The following is a 16142-nucleotide window of genomic DNA, read 5'->3' as shown; positions in this document are numbered from 1 at the left end:
CAGAACTCTGACAATAAAAACTATAGAATCAGTAGGTGCCCAGCTCCATACTGTCCCTGCAATCAATGATAGAGACCACTGGCATCCTGTTCTTTGTGGTCCAGTTAAACAGCTGCAAACAGAAAGAACAGGGTAAGCCTGATGTCTTAAAAAACACATTTTCCAAGTTTGCATATGGGAGAGCTTGGTGTTTCCTAGGATATCCAAGCTATCCATGACTTCACCTCTGTGAACATTCTATGTTTTCAAGATGTCAATCCTGTTAGCAAATGGTTTCTCAGCTTGGTTGGACTAGAACAGGCTGGGAACCCTGTCATGAGTTGTGCCACTGCAGACTACAGGAAATGGAAACCTTGGACAAGTGATGACAAATAGGTACAGTAGGCTGAAAGCAGTAACTTCAGCAAGATCTAGGAACATCTTTGACATTTTCCTAGTGCCTCAGAAAACGAGCAGTAACTCCACCTGGAGGAACCAAATATTGACACAACTTTCTAGAAAGGGAGGCCAAGAGGATCAGGGAAGCAATATCAGATCTGGGGAGGAAGGACAAAGTCTAATTCCTTGCATGGCTTATACTGCTTATTGCCAACAACTGAGTTTGTACCCTGGGATTCAGAAAGGATCAAAATACTAAATCAATTCTCTAGATCCATCTTTTTCAATTCCTTCCCTGGGGTTTAGAGTCACTCCAGCTCCCCAGACATTAACTTAGCTTTTGAGTTTGCTTGTGCCAGGGTTTGCCTGCCTCTGCCCTCCATGTCTGGATGAACTCCAGCTTCCAATCCCCTGTTCTCTCATGGTTCCATGTCTGTGTCTGTCATGGCTTTCAAAAGATGTTCATGCTTCTTGGCTGCCATCTCCTCCTGGTTCCAGATCAGAATATTAAAGCCTGAGAAGAAAAATTAAATGCTGTGTATCAGGAACTCTACATGAATTATAATACCTTAGGCTATGTCACTTAAATGCCAGAAATTCAAAATACTTTTTCTAAGGTATTTCCAAAGTATAGAGGATGCAAAAATAGTTACTGCAGATGCTGTGTCCACATAGCCATGGAAATCTGATCTAACTAAGAAATATAAGTAATTCCTAGTCTCATCTGTCACAAGTCTAAGACTTAAATCAATAGCTAGCTAACTTAATCCCACAGCCTGCAAAAAACTGACTAAACTTGGTCTACAGCCTAGGAAATGAGAAATTAAACAAAGGGAAATGGTACAGCCTAGCAGGAAAAGGCTTTCCTCCCTCCATTGTTTTCTTCTACTGCTTCATGGACGGCAGGTGGCAGCAGCTCCCGGTTGCTGGGAGGCTTCCTGCTCCAGACTTGATGTTCTCAGGAATGTTTCACAGGAGATGACTACCAAAATGCTTCCCAAATGCAAAGGTGTAAAACTGAAAAGAAGGTCTTAATCTCTTTCACAGACATAGGAAGTTGTAAAGGGCTACTAGCAAGTGGGATTTGGCAAACCTCTCACAACTCGCTTTAATCTGGAACAACAAGCCAGCCCTTTTCTGGGACTAGAACCCACACGTTTAGTGCCCCGGGTTCTCTTTACTTACCCATGCCAGAAGCCAGTGTGTCTCCCATAGGGTTAAATTTATTGAGCTGAAAATGAAAACACAGTCTGTAAGAGCATCACTACTTACATAACAATCATAAGAGCACCACAGCTTATATAACAGCAACAAACCATCTGGAAAAAAACAGTGTTCCCTAAAAGTGTCACAAAAACCCCACAACGCACCATGGACTAGCCCTGCTCGAGTCAGCAGTTTTAGCTGGCAGCCATATCCCACAACAGCATGAGTCTGTCACAAGTAAACTGGGTATGGTTTTAGTCTCTAAGCCATGCCCCTTTCCCAGAGACAGAGCAGTGTTATTCACAGCCCTTTCAGCTGCAGCACCCAACTCACCGAGATGATCCCAGAAGCATTTGGATCGTAGAGCTGACAAACCATCTCACCGGTGTTGCCATCAAACACATCCACAGTTCGCAGCTCGTTCAACGTGTACCCAGGGAACTTGGGGTCTGGGTAGCGACCTACGACAATGAGGTCATAGCGAGGATGCCACGTTGCCTGATCAGAAAACAGAGTCACAGAGAGCTTAGAGAAAGGGACAGAGTTCAGCATGGACACTGGGAGCAACTCTTACTATATCCCACCCACTGCTTGAGGAACAGTGCTCCACTGGGAGCTGCAGCAGTGTAAATATCCACCCACCAGTGTAGTATCTTGACCAGAAATCAGCCCATTTCTGATTTGCAGACAGCTGCTAGCACCAAGCATGATGCTCCTCTTAGACTTAACTCACCTTAATAGGTGTGAGATGCTGAAACTGCCTATGTGGATGTGGAATCAGATGCTGTGGCTTGGTCCAGTCTGAAGATGAGTAAACCCTGATTTCATTGTGTTGGTCTGTGCTCAGAAGCTTGGCACCATGTGTTGGGCTGAAGTAAGCTAGGAAAGTGGGACAACAGGCAAACTAAAGATCACAGTGCCATGACTGACAAGAAACATGAGTGTCACATTTTGCTGATTGAAAATTCTATCACTATTTCTTTAGTTGGGGTGTAAATATGGCTGTGTATCCCAACAGATAAGATTTTGACAAGACAGACTACCTATCTCAAACAAACTCAAAGCTCTTACAAAAAGTAAGCTGAGACCTACCATGCTGGGTTATCTAAAAAGAAATTTTTTTCTCATTTCAGAATCACTGGAGGAAACATTGCAAAGAAAAGAACTTGCTCATTCAAATAGAAAGACAGTGGAATAATGAGATGGACACCTGCAGTTTGGAATTCCATCAACTAGTAAAGCTGCACCCAAGAAACAAGTTTGAGTTCCATTCTCTGCTCTTGTCAAAGGGATTGCCCCAATAAATTCAGTCTTCTAATCTCAGCCACTGCTGCTTTCAAACTCACTTCTAAGGTACAGTGTCACAGTTTGTATCACAAGCTGGAGCTGCCCTAGCCACCTTCCTGCCTCTGGCCACACATTCCCAACAGCTTCCTTGCTTTAATTACCATGCAACTTGGAATCTGAGCACAACCTAACACTGCCACCACAATAAAAGCTGAGGCAAGTAGACTCTCTGCAGACATCTATGCAATGAAATCCTTAACTCACCTGCATTGACAGGTTTCTCATGTGGAAGCACATGAAGAAAGTTTGTTTTGTTTTTGATGTTTCTGAGGTCCCAGATTTTGACTGTCTGATCCACAGATGCTGTGGCAAACATCCACTCACATTGGGAGTTAAACTCTACATGAGTCACTTTCTTCTTGTGCAATTTCAGCTTCCAGATCTGTAGCAAACAGAAAATCATGTAAAAAAAATAATCAAGATCTAGAGTAAAGAAATGAAATTATAATCGACTAGTGCCAAGTAAAGAGGTCTCACATTTATAGAGTAACAAAACTTCAAAATACATCAAGAGTGTATTCACTGGAAACAAGGAAGGAAAAGAATGACCTTGGGAAATAACTATTTCCTTCTAGAAAAACTCAGATCTGTCAATTTATTACAGCTATTAAAAAAGAAAACACAGCCCTGGGCCTTCATGGAGGGAAGTATTAGTGCCACTGTACAAAGCAAGATCACATCTGGAAGACTTTAAGCAGTGCCAGCCTTTCACTTGAAGAAAGACTTAAACAAACTGGAACACGTAGAGAAAATCTGCTGCTAAGATAACAAAAAGGAAGGAACTGCTTTGTGTGGAAAACCAAAAAAACTTGCTTTAAGTAAAAAAGGTGAGAGGAGATATAATTGGCTTCTAGAAATATGTAAGCAAAGAAACTTGAGGGTAGGACAAATATTTCAATTGACAACAACCACAACAAATAAACACAAGTGGCCATGAATAAATTTCTACACAAAGCCAGAAGCTTATCTCTAATCTAAAGGCTGAAGCTGGCACATCCTCCCTAGAATAAGGGATATCTCCAAACTGCAGAAAAGACTGTCATAATCTTTCAGGGGGAAAAAAAAGTAAGTCAGCAACTAATGCTGAATAAGGACAAGTAACTTGGAGCACTCCTAAGTCTGCCCACTACTTTACACAGCTGTCTCTGGCCACAACTCATTGGGTGGCAAACTTTTATAGATATTACCCTTACATGCAGGAGAGAGGGCAGTGCCAGTGTGACAGTACAACAGGCTCTTGAAACAGGGCCCACTCCAACTATTCTTTCCTCTTTCACTACTACTCCAGATTCACAGTCTGCCTCTGCCTGCCCTCTCGTGTCCAACGGTAGGAGTGCAGTTTTCATCCCAATATTATCTGCATTACTGCCCTGTGCCTACCCTCAGATCCATGAAAGGCTGTACACCAAAGCAGTATCTCCTAAATGACTCCTATCAGGACACTAAGTTTTTGGAAGTGTCATGGTTGCTGGTAGAGGGTGCTCACATCTTCAGGTTACCCTACAATTACTCTGACTAGTAGCAAATATTCTTAAGGAAGGGGTAGCACATCATAGGTAATAATTCCTTGTTTAGAAATTATTACCATTACACTCAACAATGAAAAATATTCTACTGGTGGCAGAACTGGAGGATTTCTCACCACCCAATGTGAACTCATCTCCTGAGCTGCAAGTGACTTGCTAAGCTTTTCAGGGTCCCTTTAGAGTAGGAAAGCACATGAGCCATGAAAATTCCTGTAGAGGAGATGCTGCATGGAGCCATACAAACCTCTTCACCAGAAGTGCTGAGCAGGACCACGTTGCCCACATTATCACCTGTCACCACTACACGGCATCTTGCAGAAACATCCACACTGCAGTACCAGCAACTAGAGGGAAATACACAAATCAGTGCTGTTGCTACAGAAAAGTGAAGGCAGTGGAATTCTAGTTCGCATCTCGTCCCTGACAACAGAGAGTGCAACAGATTGCAACTGCAATCCCCTGCCTGGTGGTGTGGGCCTGAGTATCAGGAAGAAGGACACCTTATCAGCAATGTTTTCTGTTGGTGACTGAATGTGAAACAATTTCAAAGTCATTTTGAAGTGTTTATTAGGTGGAGTGTAACACATTACAACAGTGGAACATAATGAGGCTGAAGAACCACTTGGTGCCTGCACATGAAAATACCTTGGGAAAGATCAGAACATCCTTGGGACTTTGACAAATGTGGAGAAACAGTTTTAAAATCACATTTTCCACAAAACACTGAAGCAGCAGTAAAGACACAAGTTTTGCACTGAAAAGTTGCACATCAAACTGTCTCAACTTCATGCTCCAGGAAACAAAACTGAATAGAAATTTATCTGATAAAGACATATGTCTTAATGCCAGCTCGCCCAGGAGAAGGGCAGTGAGAATAAAGCTGGGGTCCTTTGGGAACTTGATGCAAAAGCTTCACTTGCAAGATGAACTATTCTAAGAATCCAAGGCCATAGAAATTAAGATGGTGAGCCTGAAGTCTGCAAAAGGGCCATAGGGTAAACTCAATAAACTGATACTCAGATTGTGCAGGAATGCTGTGTGGCTTTCCTTATGCTACCTGAGCTGCCACTGACAAAACAGTCTACTGACAACAATGAAGAGAAGGAAGCTACCCTGCCCTTCTCACCTCACACTTCATAAAGTGAAAAGCCGTCAGTATCTGCAAGATAGGAGATGGCATCAGCAGAAAGTAACATGGGAAAATGTGGGCAGCATGCTCAGCTAATGTAAAAGCCTAAGTGCCCCATGGCTGCCTAACAAACAGGATCCTGTCTCCAAGCTCCCCATGGGACCAATTCATATCAAGAGTCTCCTAACACTGGCAGAGATAAAGATAACACAGCATTAGCCCTAAGGAACAGAGAATTAACCTTGCAGTGCCCTCTTCTCACCAAACATTATGATGCTCATGGCCACAGTCCAGGGCACGAGAGATCACCTGCACCGCTCTGCCCTCAAGATCCTGCAGACTGAGGGTGCCATCACCTGATGCCACATAAAGCTTCTCTGCCTCAAAAGGACTGAACTTCATGTCTCCGAGAGAATCTCCTGGCCCTTTCTGAAATACACGCAAAGCCAAGAGACATCAAGGTTAGAGTGAAAGTGAAAATCTTAATTCAACAGTCACCTCTGGTACACAGAGTCAGTTGCTCTAGGTACAAGCACTGCTTTTTGGCAGAGCACATACACAAGGACTCTTTTTTCTTAACCTGTTTCAAATCTGAGCACATACATTCTGAACCTTCAAACTTGAGCTACAAACCTCATTAGCAGCAAGGACTGCTGCTTCTGTTATGGAGGTAGGACTAATTTGCAGTGAACCACCTGGCTCAGACCATGCTTAGGAGATCATAAGCAACACCAGCACCATTCCATGCATAAACTACATAAAATCTCATGATAGCCCAGCACCGAGCTTTTCTTACAGTCTCTTACAGAGACTACATTGACTAGCTCCCTACAGGCTGCTTCCAATGCTGTTATCTGGTCTTTCTCAAGGTACCAACAAGCAGCAAAAGCCAAGTGCAAGTCTTACTGCTAACCCCATGGCACAGGAATCTTATGTTCTACGTCATGTTATTATGTTGTTTTCCCCCAGCCTGTCTACTGAAGAGAAGTGGAAACCCTACACAAAGACAGAAAAAAAGAGCTAGCTGGGAGTCCCCAAACTCTTTGGTACTCAAGTGCACTCCATCTGCTGCTCACAGAACAACTAGTTAGTAAAGTCTCACTGTAAATACTAGGTTTCAAGATGCCAATGAAGATAAAAAAAAGGCCTGCTCATAGAGCCTGCCTCTCTTCACAGCAGCAGGAGAACGGCATTCCCTTTCAAATCCAGCCATCACTGTCGTGACAGGCATTGCACTGGGACAGAAGATCCTCATGTCTCAGGACCCAGTTTATCTCTCCTTGCTCACCCCACCAGTCATCCCAGCATGACTGGGGTTCACCTTCTGCCCTATTACAAGGTTGCAGGTTAACAGCCAAATTTTTAAAAAGTTACCACGAAAGCTGCACTCAGAATTAGGTGGGGGAAAACAAAGTGAAAGCTAACTCAAATTCTCTCACTTACCTTCAAGCACAGAACTTAAGTAACTAATTGAAGAGCTCAGGCTTCCTCATGAGTCCACAGAAAAAACAACAGTCTTGAGAAGGTAATTCTGAGAGCTGCTTCTAGCAATTCATCTCCTCTTTTCACTCACTACTGAAGGATCCCAGACTCTTAATTTTATATAAGCACCAGAAGCTCGGTGGGATGAATTTACATGACCCTAACGGCAGGCATTGCTTGAAGTCAGTGGCATTTGTGGAGAAGCATGGAGAGAACTATGAAGTGTCCTGTAAAAACCATCTGACAACAAGCAGCACTGCTAGCAGGTGAAGAGATTAGAAGGTCCCCAGGGCACAGAGCTTTGTGGTGTGTTAAGAACAGACAACTAAGGAAATCCACTGGACCCCCACTCACTCATGTACACCAGGAAGTAAGCAGCATCAAAGTCCCTCCCCATTAGTGAAAAGCTCTTTCCTACCCACTACCCCATTTCAAGGAAAAACAAAAAGAATGGGATTCCCTGAAATTTAGAGGATAAAGGACATGTATATGGGGAAGAGGAAGCCCAGCTCTCACATATCAGAGACAAACATATCTCTGTTTCTCTTGCTCTCTGTAGTGCTTCTGCCAGCAGGACACAGAGGCCCAAAGCATTACTGTATTCTTACTCCCAGTCCTCGGTGCTGGTGAAGACCCGGACAGTATGGCCATTAAAATCCTGCAGGGTGGTAGTGCCGGCAACTGACGCAGTGTACAGCTGACTAGGGTTAAAAGGGTTAAACTTCATTGCTGTGATGGCCCCTCCAGCTCCCATCTACAAGGAAGGGGATGAACAAAAGAAAAATCCACTGAGTGATGGGGAAGGAGAAAAGTGTGTTCTGTAAGTCTGCAGGCACTGCTATGTCTTTAACAGTAACAGTGAAACACACCACAGTCCTCTAAGCAGGAAAGACAACCATGTCTCCCACATGACAGCTGTCTAAACCATGAGCTGCACTCCTGGAGCACAAATCTGCAATTCTTTCAGTCCCCAAGCAAGGTACTCCCTTGCTGTTGGCACCACACTATTTACAAAAATAGGTGACTCTGGAATTTCTGGAAGATAGACCTCTCAATGTGTATCTATCGTAACTTAGAAAGGTGATAAAAATTACAAAGTCTTTTAGCCCCTGTTGGAATGGAAATGGCTGAATACAGCAATGAGGGGGGTATGCCAGATGTGCAAACCATTCATTCTACCTTAGTTTTTTACTTGAGATAAAGGCACCTCGTTTCTCCCCAAAGATGTTTCTTCATTTGCCACAATAAAAGGCGAGCAGAGAAAGATTAAGACCTAAACCAGACGGATCCTCTCTGCCTACTTGTTTCTGGCATCCCTTGAAGATAACTGTTTTGCCAGTTTCTATATTATTTTTCCACTGAGCACACAACAAGTGCTGCTTCATTATGAACTTAATCACTATGCCTCAGTTCTCTCCAGTGCTAAAACAGTCTGGGACTTAGGAACAGACATGCTGTTGCATCTCAGTCCTATCCATAACTGGCTGCTCTGAAACCCCAAGACCTTTACGTGCTTTTCATCAAACTTCAGCTTTTATCTGCAGTATTTCATAGTACTCCAGTTTTCCCCTCCCACCCATTCCTCACATACAAATGCTTACCCCCCTTATGAAGCAGGTTTTACCAAGTACTTCACAGTCCCAAAGGATGATGTCTCCACCTTTGGAACCGGCAGCTAGCGTACTGGGATGCGTTGGGTGCCACTCAAGACATGTCACTCTCCTGTCAAAGGGACTTGCTCTTCGAAAGAGGCAGTATGAGGAAAGAGAATGCAGAAAAGCCAGCTCCAATCTCTGTTAAAAAGGTAAAGAGAATTATGACTTTTGCTAGCATCCCTGAGATTCTCTGAATGAGGAATGCTAACAATTTCTAATTATCATTAATGTTAATATGTTCACACGGAATTCTTAACAACAAAGCTCTCCCAGGTGCTTCCCACCTATGGAGGTTACAGAAAGAATTAATTTTCAAAAGAAAAGGCATTTCGCTCTGCAAAACAGTAAAACATTATGGACCTGATGGCTATGTCTGTGAAGAGGAAAAAAATCAACACTTAACCTGACAAGATTTGCAAAGTAAAGTGGATACAAGAATATTATTATGAAACAGATCAGCATGCTAAAGTATCCCTGTGCAATAACTCAACTGGGAGAGTGGGCAAGTTTAAGTACAATTCAAGGAAGTACAGAATTAACAGAGGATAAAAATTGGCAGGGCTGGGTCAACCAAAAGGGAAAGCCATCTCAGCTCTTGCATTTTACAGGCCTAAGAAACTTAAGGGTGCACCAACTTGGAGCCATAACCTGTGTGAGTGGGGAACTTTAGGTCACTTAAAGTTTCTCTGCTTGTGTTGAAGATATTTTTATGTAGGGAGCTGAGATGTCCAACAGGTCCTGAAGGAGACACTCCTCACCTGCCTGAGCTGTTCTTGAATGGAGCCTCCCAGCATTTTCTGGTAGACATAATGAACAATGCTGCATCGCCGCTCCAGCTGAGAGGGAAGGACTCTCTTGTTTCTCATCACAAATCCACCTCCATTGCAACCTGCCAGTAAGAAAAGAGTAAAACTTACTGATTAGCAACACCTGTCATGCTCATTCACTAAACAATATAGGAAGACATCTACATTTGCTGCTACATCCATGGAAAGCTTCAGCCACAAGACAAAAGCCTCTAAATAATTCTTACACATTTAAGGTGCAACAGCTTCTGTAATTACGGAGACCAATGCATCCCATAGGCCACCAGAGCTTTGTGTATGTTTCCTCTTATTAAACCTTCCTTCTCTTTCCCAAAAGTTTATCAAAGACAATAGGAAAGGACTAAAACAATGCCACAGATGGGTGGTGCACCTTTTGGACAGCATACAATTTGAATGCTTCATAACCAAAACACAATGCTGCTATCCAAAGTCCCAGCAACTTGTAAATATCCCATGGGAGGTGGTAAGCCCCTGCATACAGCAAAAGAAAAGTCATGTGTGATCAGCAGGAACACTTGAAAATTTCCCAAGTATGGCAACACAAGCTCCCAGACAGTTCCTGAAATGTCTGCTGTGAATCAGAACTTTCTGTCTGCTCACGCTGTAGCCCATACAGTCTGCTTACAGCGCTGCGAGTTTTGTTTTTGATAATAGACTTGCTGATGCCTCACTGCCTGAAAACCTTTCTGTTCTGAGTGATTTTTGCTGAGAGCACAGCTTGTTTCTACATTATGTTCATGTTCCACATTTTTGTCTTCAGGGACCTGTACGTAAAAACTAGATCTGTTCAGTCCCATGTCTGTGATCCCCACACCAATGGTCTGTAAAACCCCAAGGGATCTAAATGTCAAATGTATTTTTTTAACAAACGCAAATGCTATTTTCATTTAAGGACACTTATTAAAAAAAATCCCACAGAAGACTGAAAACACATGGATCATGCTATACGCTTAGAACCGAAATTAAGTCTTTCTTTAATGCAATGGTGGAGAAAAGCACACTTCTTTGTTCACATGCCAACACAGTGAGAACACTTGTCACACCTGTTGAAACAGGCACAAAAGTATTTCTATTCTAATTCCTTTTTTTCACTGAAGAATTGGTATTCACAGTTGCCTCTTCAGAGGTGACAGAAACTGAGGGTTTTTTTCAGATTCCATTTTATAATGAGGGATAATTTATTAAGAAACAAAACTTCAGGCCTTTTTAGAATCAGCTGAAAGAAACCCTCTAAAAAGATGATTTAATTGTAAGAAACGGAAACTGCCCTATATGCATCAAGAGAAAAAAAAATCCAAACACATACAGACTGGAACACATAATGGAAAACCTCAGATACAAAGGTCTTAATCTTTTTAAGAAATGGTTAAGGGAAAAATATGATTAGCCTCATTTTTCTGAAGTATCTTACAGGAATGGCAGCTGCAAAAACCAAGTCATGAAGTTACAATAAAATCATGTAGCTACATTAAGTACAGAAGATGTTTTAACTATCTTCAATTATAGACAGGAGTCCTTTCAAACAGAGCATTTTGCCTCCACAGTCACTGTTCACCCTGCTAACTCCTCCAAGTTTGGACTTACAGACCATACAATGGAAATGTGCAAAATCATAGAATCCCTGTATCTCTGCCTTCTGAAAAGCATTTCAGTAATTTCTGGATCCTTAAGCCAACATTGTACAGAAAACACATAGTATCTCCACACAATGCAGTAACCCTAGTGATCTCCAAAACCATTGGTGGAATTAAAGGTTTTACCTGAGAAAAGGAGGCTGAGGGGAGACCATAGTGCTCTCTACAAACACATGAAAGGAGGCTGTAGGCAAACAGGAGTAAGACTCTTCATCCAAGTAACAAGTGATAAGAAGGAGGAAAGGGTCTCTAGTTATACCAGGAGAGGTTTAGGTTGGCTATCATGAAAAATTTCTTTACTGAAAGAGCTGTCAACCACTGGAACAGGCTGCCCAGGGAAACAGATGAGTCTCCATTCTTAAAGATGTTTAAAAGATGTGCAGACGTGGCACTTAAGGACATGTTTTAGCGATGGATTTGGCAGTTCTGGGTTAACAGTTGGATTCTACATCTTAAAGGTCTTTTTGAACCTAAATGATTCTATGAAGTTGCTACAGGTGAAGTCTAGACAACTCCCTTGATAATGCAAAACACTAAACTTTCCACTATATTAGAAATTAATCACAACTCCACATTACATAAAAAATTTTTAAGATTTTTTTAACATAAGTTAGACACTAAAGGAAAAAAGACCATGAGGAGAAGTAATTAGAGGAAATTCTGTCCATTCTAATCTGAACAGAGGTAGAAAGTATTCCTACTTACTGCAAAAGTTAGAAGAGGGAAAGAATGGCGTGCAAATACCAGTTCAGACTGGATGCTGTAGGACACCAACTTTAAAACTAACAGCTGCATTCAGAACTGCATGATAGTAAGAATGTATTACCAAGATTGGTCTCTCCTACACTAAAGCAGAGATCTGGTAATACAGGAATTACACAAAACTTAACCACCCTCAAATGAGCTCTAACAGTATATTCAGTGCTTCAGGCTTTTACCAAGGGGTATGGGATCTCAAAAATTAAACATTCATGCATGCATGCACACTCACTAGACAAAAACTTGGAGGGTGTACTACCCCAACACAAGTCTGCCTATTACTTCAACATGTAACGCCATCTGAACATTCATGTCTGAACATGCTCCTTGGCATTCTCCCTCTTCAACTAGTCAATGCCTGTCATTTGCAGTAAACCTGGTAAGGAGAAAGAGTAAGAATCTGAGGAATTGTTACCAATTTTCCCTGAGGGTTTAGATGTTTTTTTCACAAACAACTTCTTTTCTTGTTTCTCATTCCCTCTTTCTCCACAGTCCCGTTTCCTCTTCCCAGTTGATTTTGCCTCTTCTGGCCACTGCAGACATGCCCTCTCACGCTTCTTGTCCTTTGGCTGGTTCACTGGGGCCATTCTGTCTGACCATTGAAAGCAAACAAAACATGGAAGGTAAGACTGTCATACAGTTCTAACCAGAAGACAGAGAGGAAAACTGGAATGGAAAATATCCCAGTTAGTCTGAAGGTAGTGATTAGACTTGTACCCTCTTTCATTGGGATGGCACAAGCTTTTCGTTGTTCTCTACTGAAGAGAGGAACAGGTTCAATAAAATCATCTTTGTTCACACATTAAAATTAATATATCCTAAAGCACTAGAATATGTTTTGACAGATGTGCCTCTACCACTTTTAAGCCTGAAACCCAAAGACCTGCGTAAAGTGAAAGGTAAGAGTTTTTATGACGATGGCCTGGGCTGGCTGGCCTTACAACAAATGGGCTCAGAAGGTACTTCCTCCATAATGGCCACTTTTCCTCACAACCACCACCTGGTATTTGGAGTGGCCTCCTGCACCGCCTGGCAACCACACCGGAACTGCTCTTCTGACGGCGCTGGGATTCAGCCACTCGTGTCCCGTGTTATGCCGGCCACAACGCCACCAGGCCCCTGAGGACACGCATGGGCCTCCCACGGCCTTCTCTGCAGCCAGCGGGCTGTGCGCCAAACGCCGTCCGCAGCCGCAGTTCCTTCCCGCTGAGCCTGTGCTCGGGTTGAGCTTATTTAGAACTCCTGAATGGCCACACGGATATCTGCCCGGGTTAAATATAGCTCAGCAGGCACCGCGCAGGCTCTTGCCCAGGCAGCGCCCCCGTTCCAGCAGCCCCTGGCGCGGCCCGGCGCCCCGCGGCCCGGGCGGAAAGACCACCCCGCTCTCACCTGCGCTCCCGCGGCCTCGGCTCCCCCGGCGCCGCCGCTGCCGGCGGCCGGCACTGGCCCCTCCCCCGCGGTTTCATAACCGGGGCGGGAACGGGGGCAGCGGCTTCGGCCCGGCCCTCCAGAGCGGCACCGCGTCCGCTGGCCGTGGCGGTTCCCGCCACCCTTCGCCGCAGGGAGGCGGCGGCATCGACTGGGGGAGGCCGGGGAGGGCTCGGCGTGGTTGTCTAGTCCCTGCCGGCCTCCCCGGCCATCAGCATGAGCAGCACCTCCGGTTCCCCGGGAGCGGCAGGCGGCTGTGAGGGCAACCTTGGCCTGAAATGCCCCTCCGCCCCATTTGTCTGCCTGTTGTTTATTTGGTGCAGCACGTAAAATCATACGGCCCTCATTAGTTTCTAGAGCATCAAATTGTCCTATTAAAGCTGTTTGGTAAGGCACCAAACACGGCAATAAAAAAAAAAAAAATTCAAAACACCATTTCCACAAGAAACTGCACCTGGTGTTGGAAAACAACAGCATCAACACCATCAACAACAGAAGGCGCTTCAAAAGCAGACAAAGTCTCATCAAGAGCACCTCAGAGAATAGCAGATGCTACACGACACAGCTGACAAGAATGGGGAAGGAAGAGCTGTACCAGCACTTCCCCCCGCACCTGCAAAGGAGGCTGCTGTCTGCGGCCATGTTGTGTGGGGAACCTTATCCCTCATCTCTGGAGCAATAAAGTCCCTGCTTCAGGCCTACCAGTAACTATGCTGAATAATTAAGGTCCAGTCATCCACACAGGTGGCTGTGGACACAAGTGTCTGCTAAAAAAGGCAGAAGCCTCTCTTTGAAATGGAGAATGTAAACCCCCTCCCTCCAAATTTTGAAATTAAGAGGCTTTCAGGCAAAGATACGAGACTAGGAATAACGGTTCTTTACTAGAAAACTTAAAATATAAATACAGTAGTACAAAGAACAAACCCGAAACACTGACAGAGTCAGAATACAACCTGACACCCCGTCAGGCAGAGTGTTGGTAGCAGTTCCATTAAATGGTGAAGCAGGGGTCCTGTAGAAGGTCCAGTGATGGTGTGAGGTCCAGTTTTCCTCTGAGATCCAGTAGTAAAAAGGGCCATCTTGCTGTTCCAAATCTCAGTTTTTATCTAGGTGGGAAAGGCTTGGTTCCTCCCCCTGGCTGGAGCATCTCCCAATGGGATGGTGTAATTTTATCAGTCATACAGTGGGACTCAATGGCCCATTAACAGAAGACAGCTCCCTGGAGGAAGGATGGGTTGTGGAAAAGATAAAGATGACTGCCCCACAGGTTTTAGCAGATGGCCCATGAGCAGATAATATCTCCCATGGAGATAAGGATCACTGCCCCACCTGGTTTCAACAGATGGTAACAGAATACATAATTTTGGTATATACTTCTGTAGGGTTTGGTTTTGGGTGCTACTATTTTTTGTGCTATAACTACAGTTACCTGTGGATTTTCTCCCATAGGAAAATGCACAGAAAAACTCCCCAGAAAAACAACAAATACTCAAGTGTCTATGCTTTTTATCTGAACAGTAACAAAATTATATTAGTTGCTGTATCAGAATGCCATACACAAAAATGATAATCACTAAGATAATCTGGTTTTGGACATACATCAACCCAAGTAGCAAGTCTTAAAGTCTCATCAGGCACTTTTGTAATACACAACATTTGTCTTAGAGCTGTACCCATTAGCAAAAAACAGTGTAACCTACACATTTGCATCTTGGAGCTATCACAGTTAACTTTTTTTAGAAATGGAATGGAATAGAAAAGAGGAGAAAGGTGATTTCCTATGGAAGGAACCTACAATGAGTCCAACTGCCTGACCAGTTCAGGGCTGACCTAGTGAAAGCCTAGTGAAAGGTATTAAGGGCATTGTCCAAATGCCTCTTAAAAACTGACAGTTTGGGGCATTGACCACTCTCTAGGAAGATTGTTCCAGTGTTTGACCACCCTCTTTGTAAAGAAATGCTTCCTAATACCCAGTCTAAGCTTCCCCTGGTGCAGCTTCAAACCACTCCCATGCATCTCATCACTGGATCCCAGAAGAGATCAGTACCTCCCTCTCCACTTCCCCTTCTCAGGAAGCTGTAGGGAGCCATGAGGTCATCCCTCAGCCTGCTTTTCTCCAACCTAGAAAAGCCAAACTCTGGACATAGTCGAGGACTTCAACATCATTCTTAAATTTTGAGTCCCAGAACTGCATACAGTACTAAAGATGAGACCACATGCTAAACAGAGTGTTTGTGTCAATGATTTAACATCAAGTTTGATTTCTCTCTAGAGAATCACCAGATATTTTTATAATTATTATGCACTAAGAGCAAGAACAGAAGACAAAATGCCACTGGCCTGATGTCCCATAGCTCAGTGTCTGGATGGTACTCTGAGCAAGCAAGAGAAAGACTAATGTGAGAAAATATTCTTTAATGTATTTACAGTCCCACACTCTTAGAACTGCAGTATGCAACAAAGTCAGAGGAGTAGAATTCCGCATGGGCAGGATATTAGGCTTATTTTTATGATGCATTTTCTCAGATGTACAATTAAGTTGAGGCTCTGCCTCAGTCAAGGAACATGGTTTTCTCACACAGAATAAAGTTGTCACTGGGTCAGGTAAAGCTATATTGATCAGCTTTATGGTATTAGTAATACCATTAGGTGTTCTGCCAGGATCTTTGTTCAAAGCATGAATGTTTTTGGCTACTTTAGTCTCACTACTGATGTATATATCATCAGATCAACTAGATTTTGCCATGCATATGAAATCAAGCCTATATTCC

The 16142-nt window shown here is 43.5% G+C and overlaps 1 protein-coding gene across 1 annotated transcript; it reads right to left on the bottom strand.

Annotated features, from left to right (window-relative positions):
• Positions 1–713: 713 nt before the first annotated feature.
• On the bottom strand, positions 714–13385 carry DDB2 (damage specific DNA binding protein 2). Its single transcript, XM_033063803.1, has 11 exons — positions 13333–13385; positions 12359–12535; positions 9482–9612; positions 8670–8861; positions 5849–6015; positions 4702–4801; positions 3136–3313; positions 2318–2463; positions 1918–2082; positions 1564–1609; positions 714–892 (listed from the first exon to the last, which is right to left on the bottom strand). The coding sequence occupies exons 2-11, from the start codon at positions 12528–12530 to the stop codon at positions 798–800; spliced, it is 1392 nt and encodes a 463-aa protein (XP_032919694.1). The 5' UTR covers positions 12531–12535; positions 13333–13385; the 3' UTR covers positions 714–797.
• Positions 13386–16142: the final 2757 nt, after the last annotated feature.

This window comes from Catharus ustulatus, chromosome 6, assembly GCF_009819885.2.
Source record: "Catharus ustulatus isolate bCatUst1 chromosome 6, bCatUst1.pri.v2, whole genome shotgun sequence".
NCBI lineage: Eukaryota > Metazoa > Chordata > Aves > Passeriformes > Turdidae > Catharus > Catharus ustulatus.
This window is presented reverse-complemented; position numbering and strand designations above follow the sequence as displayed.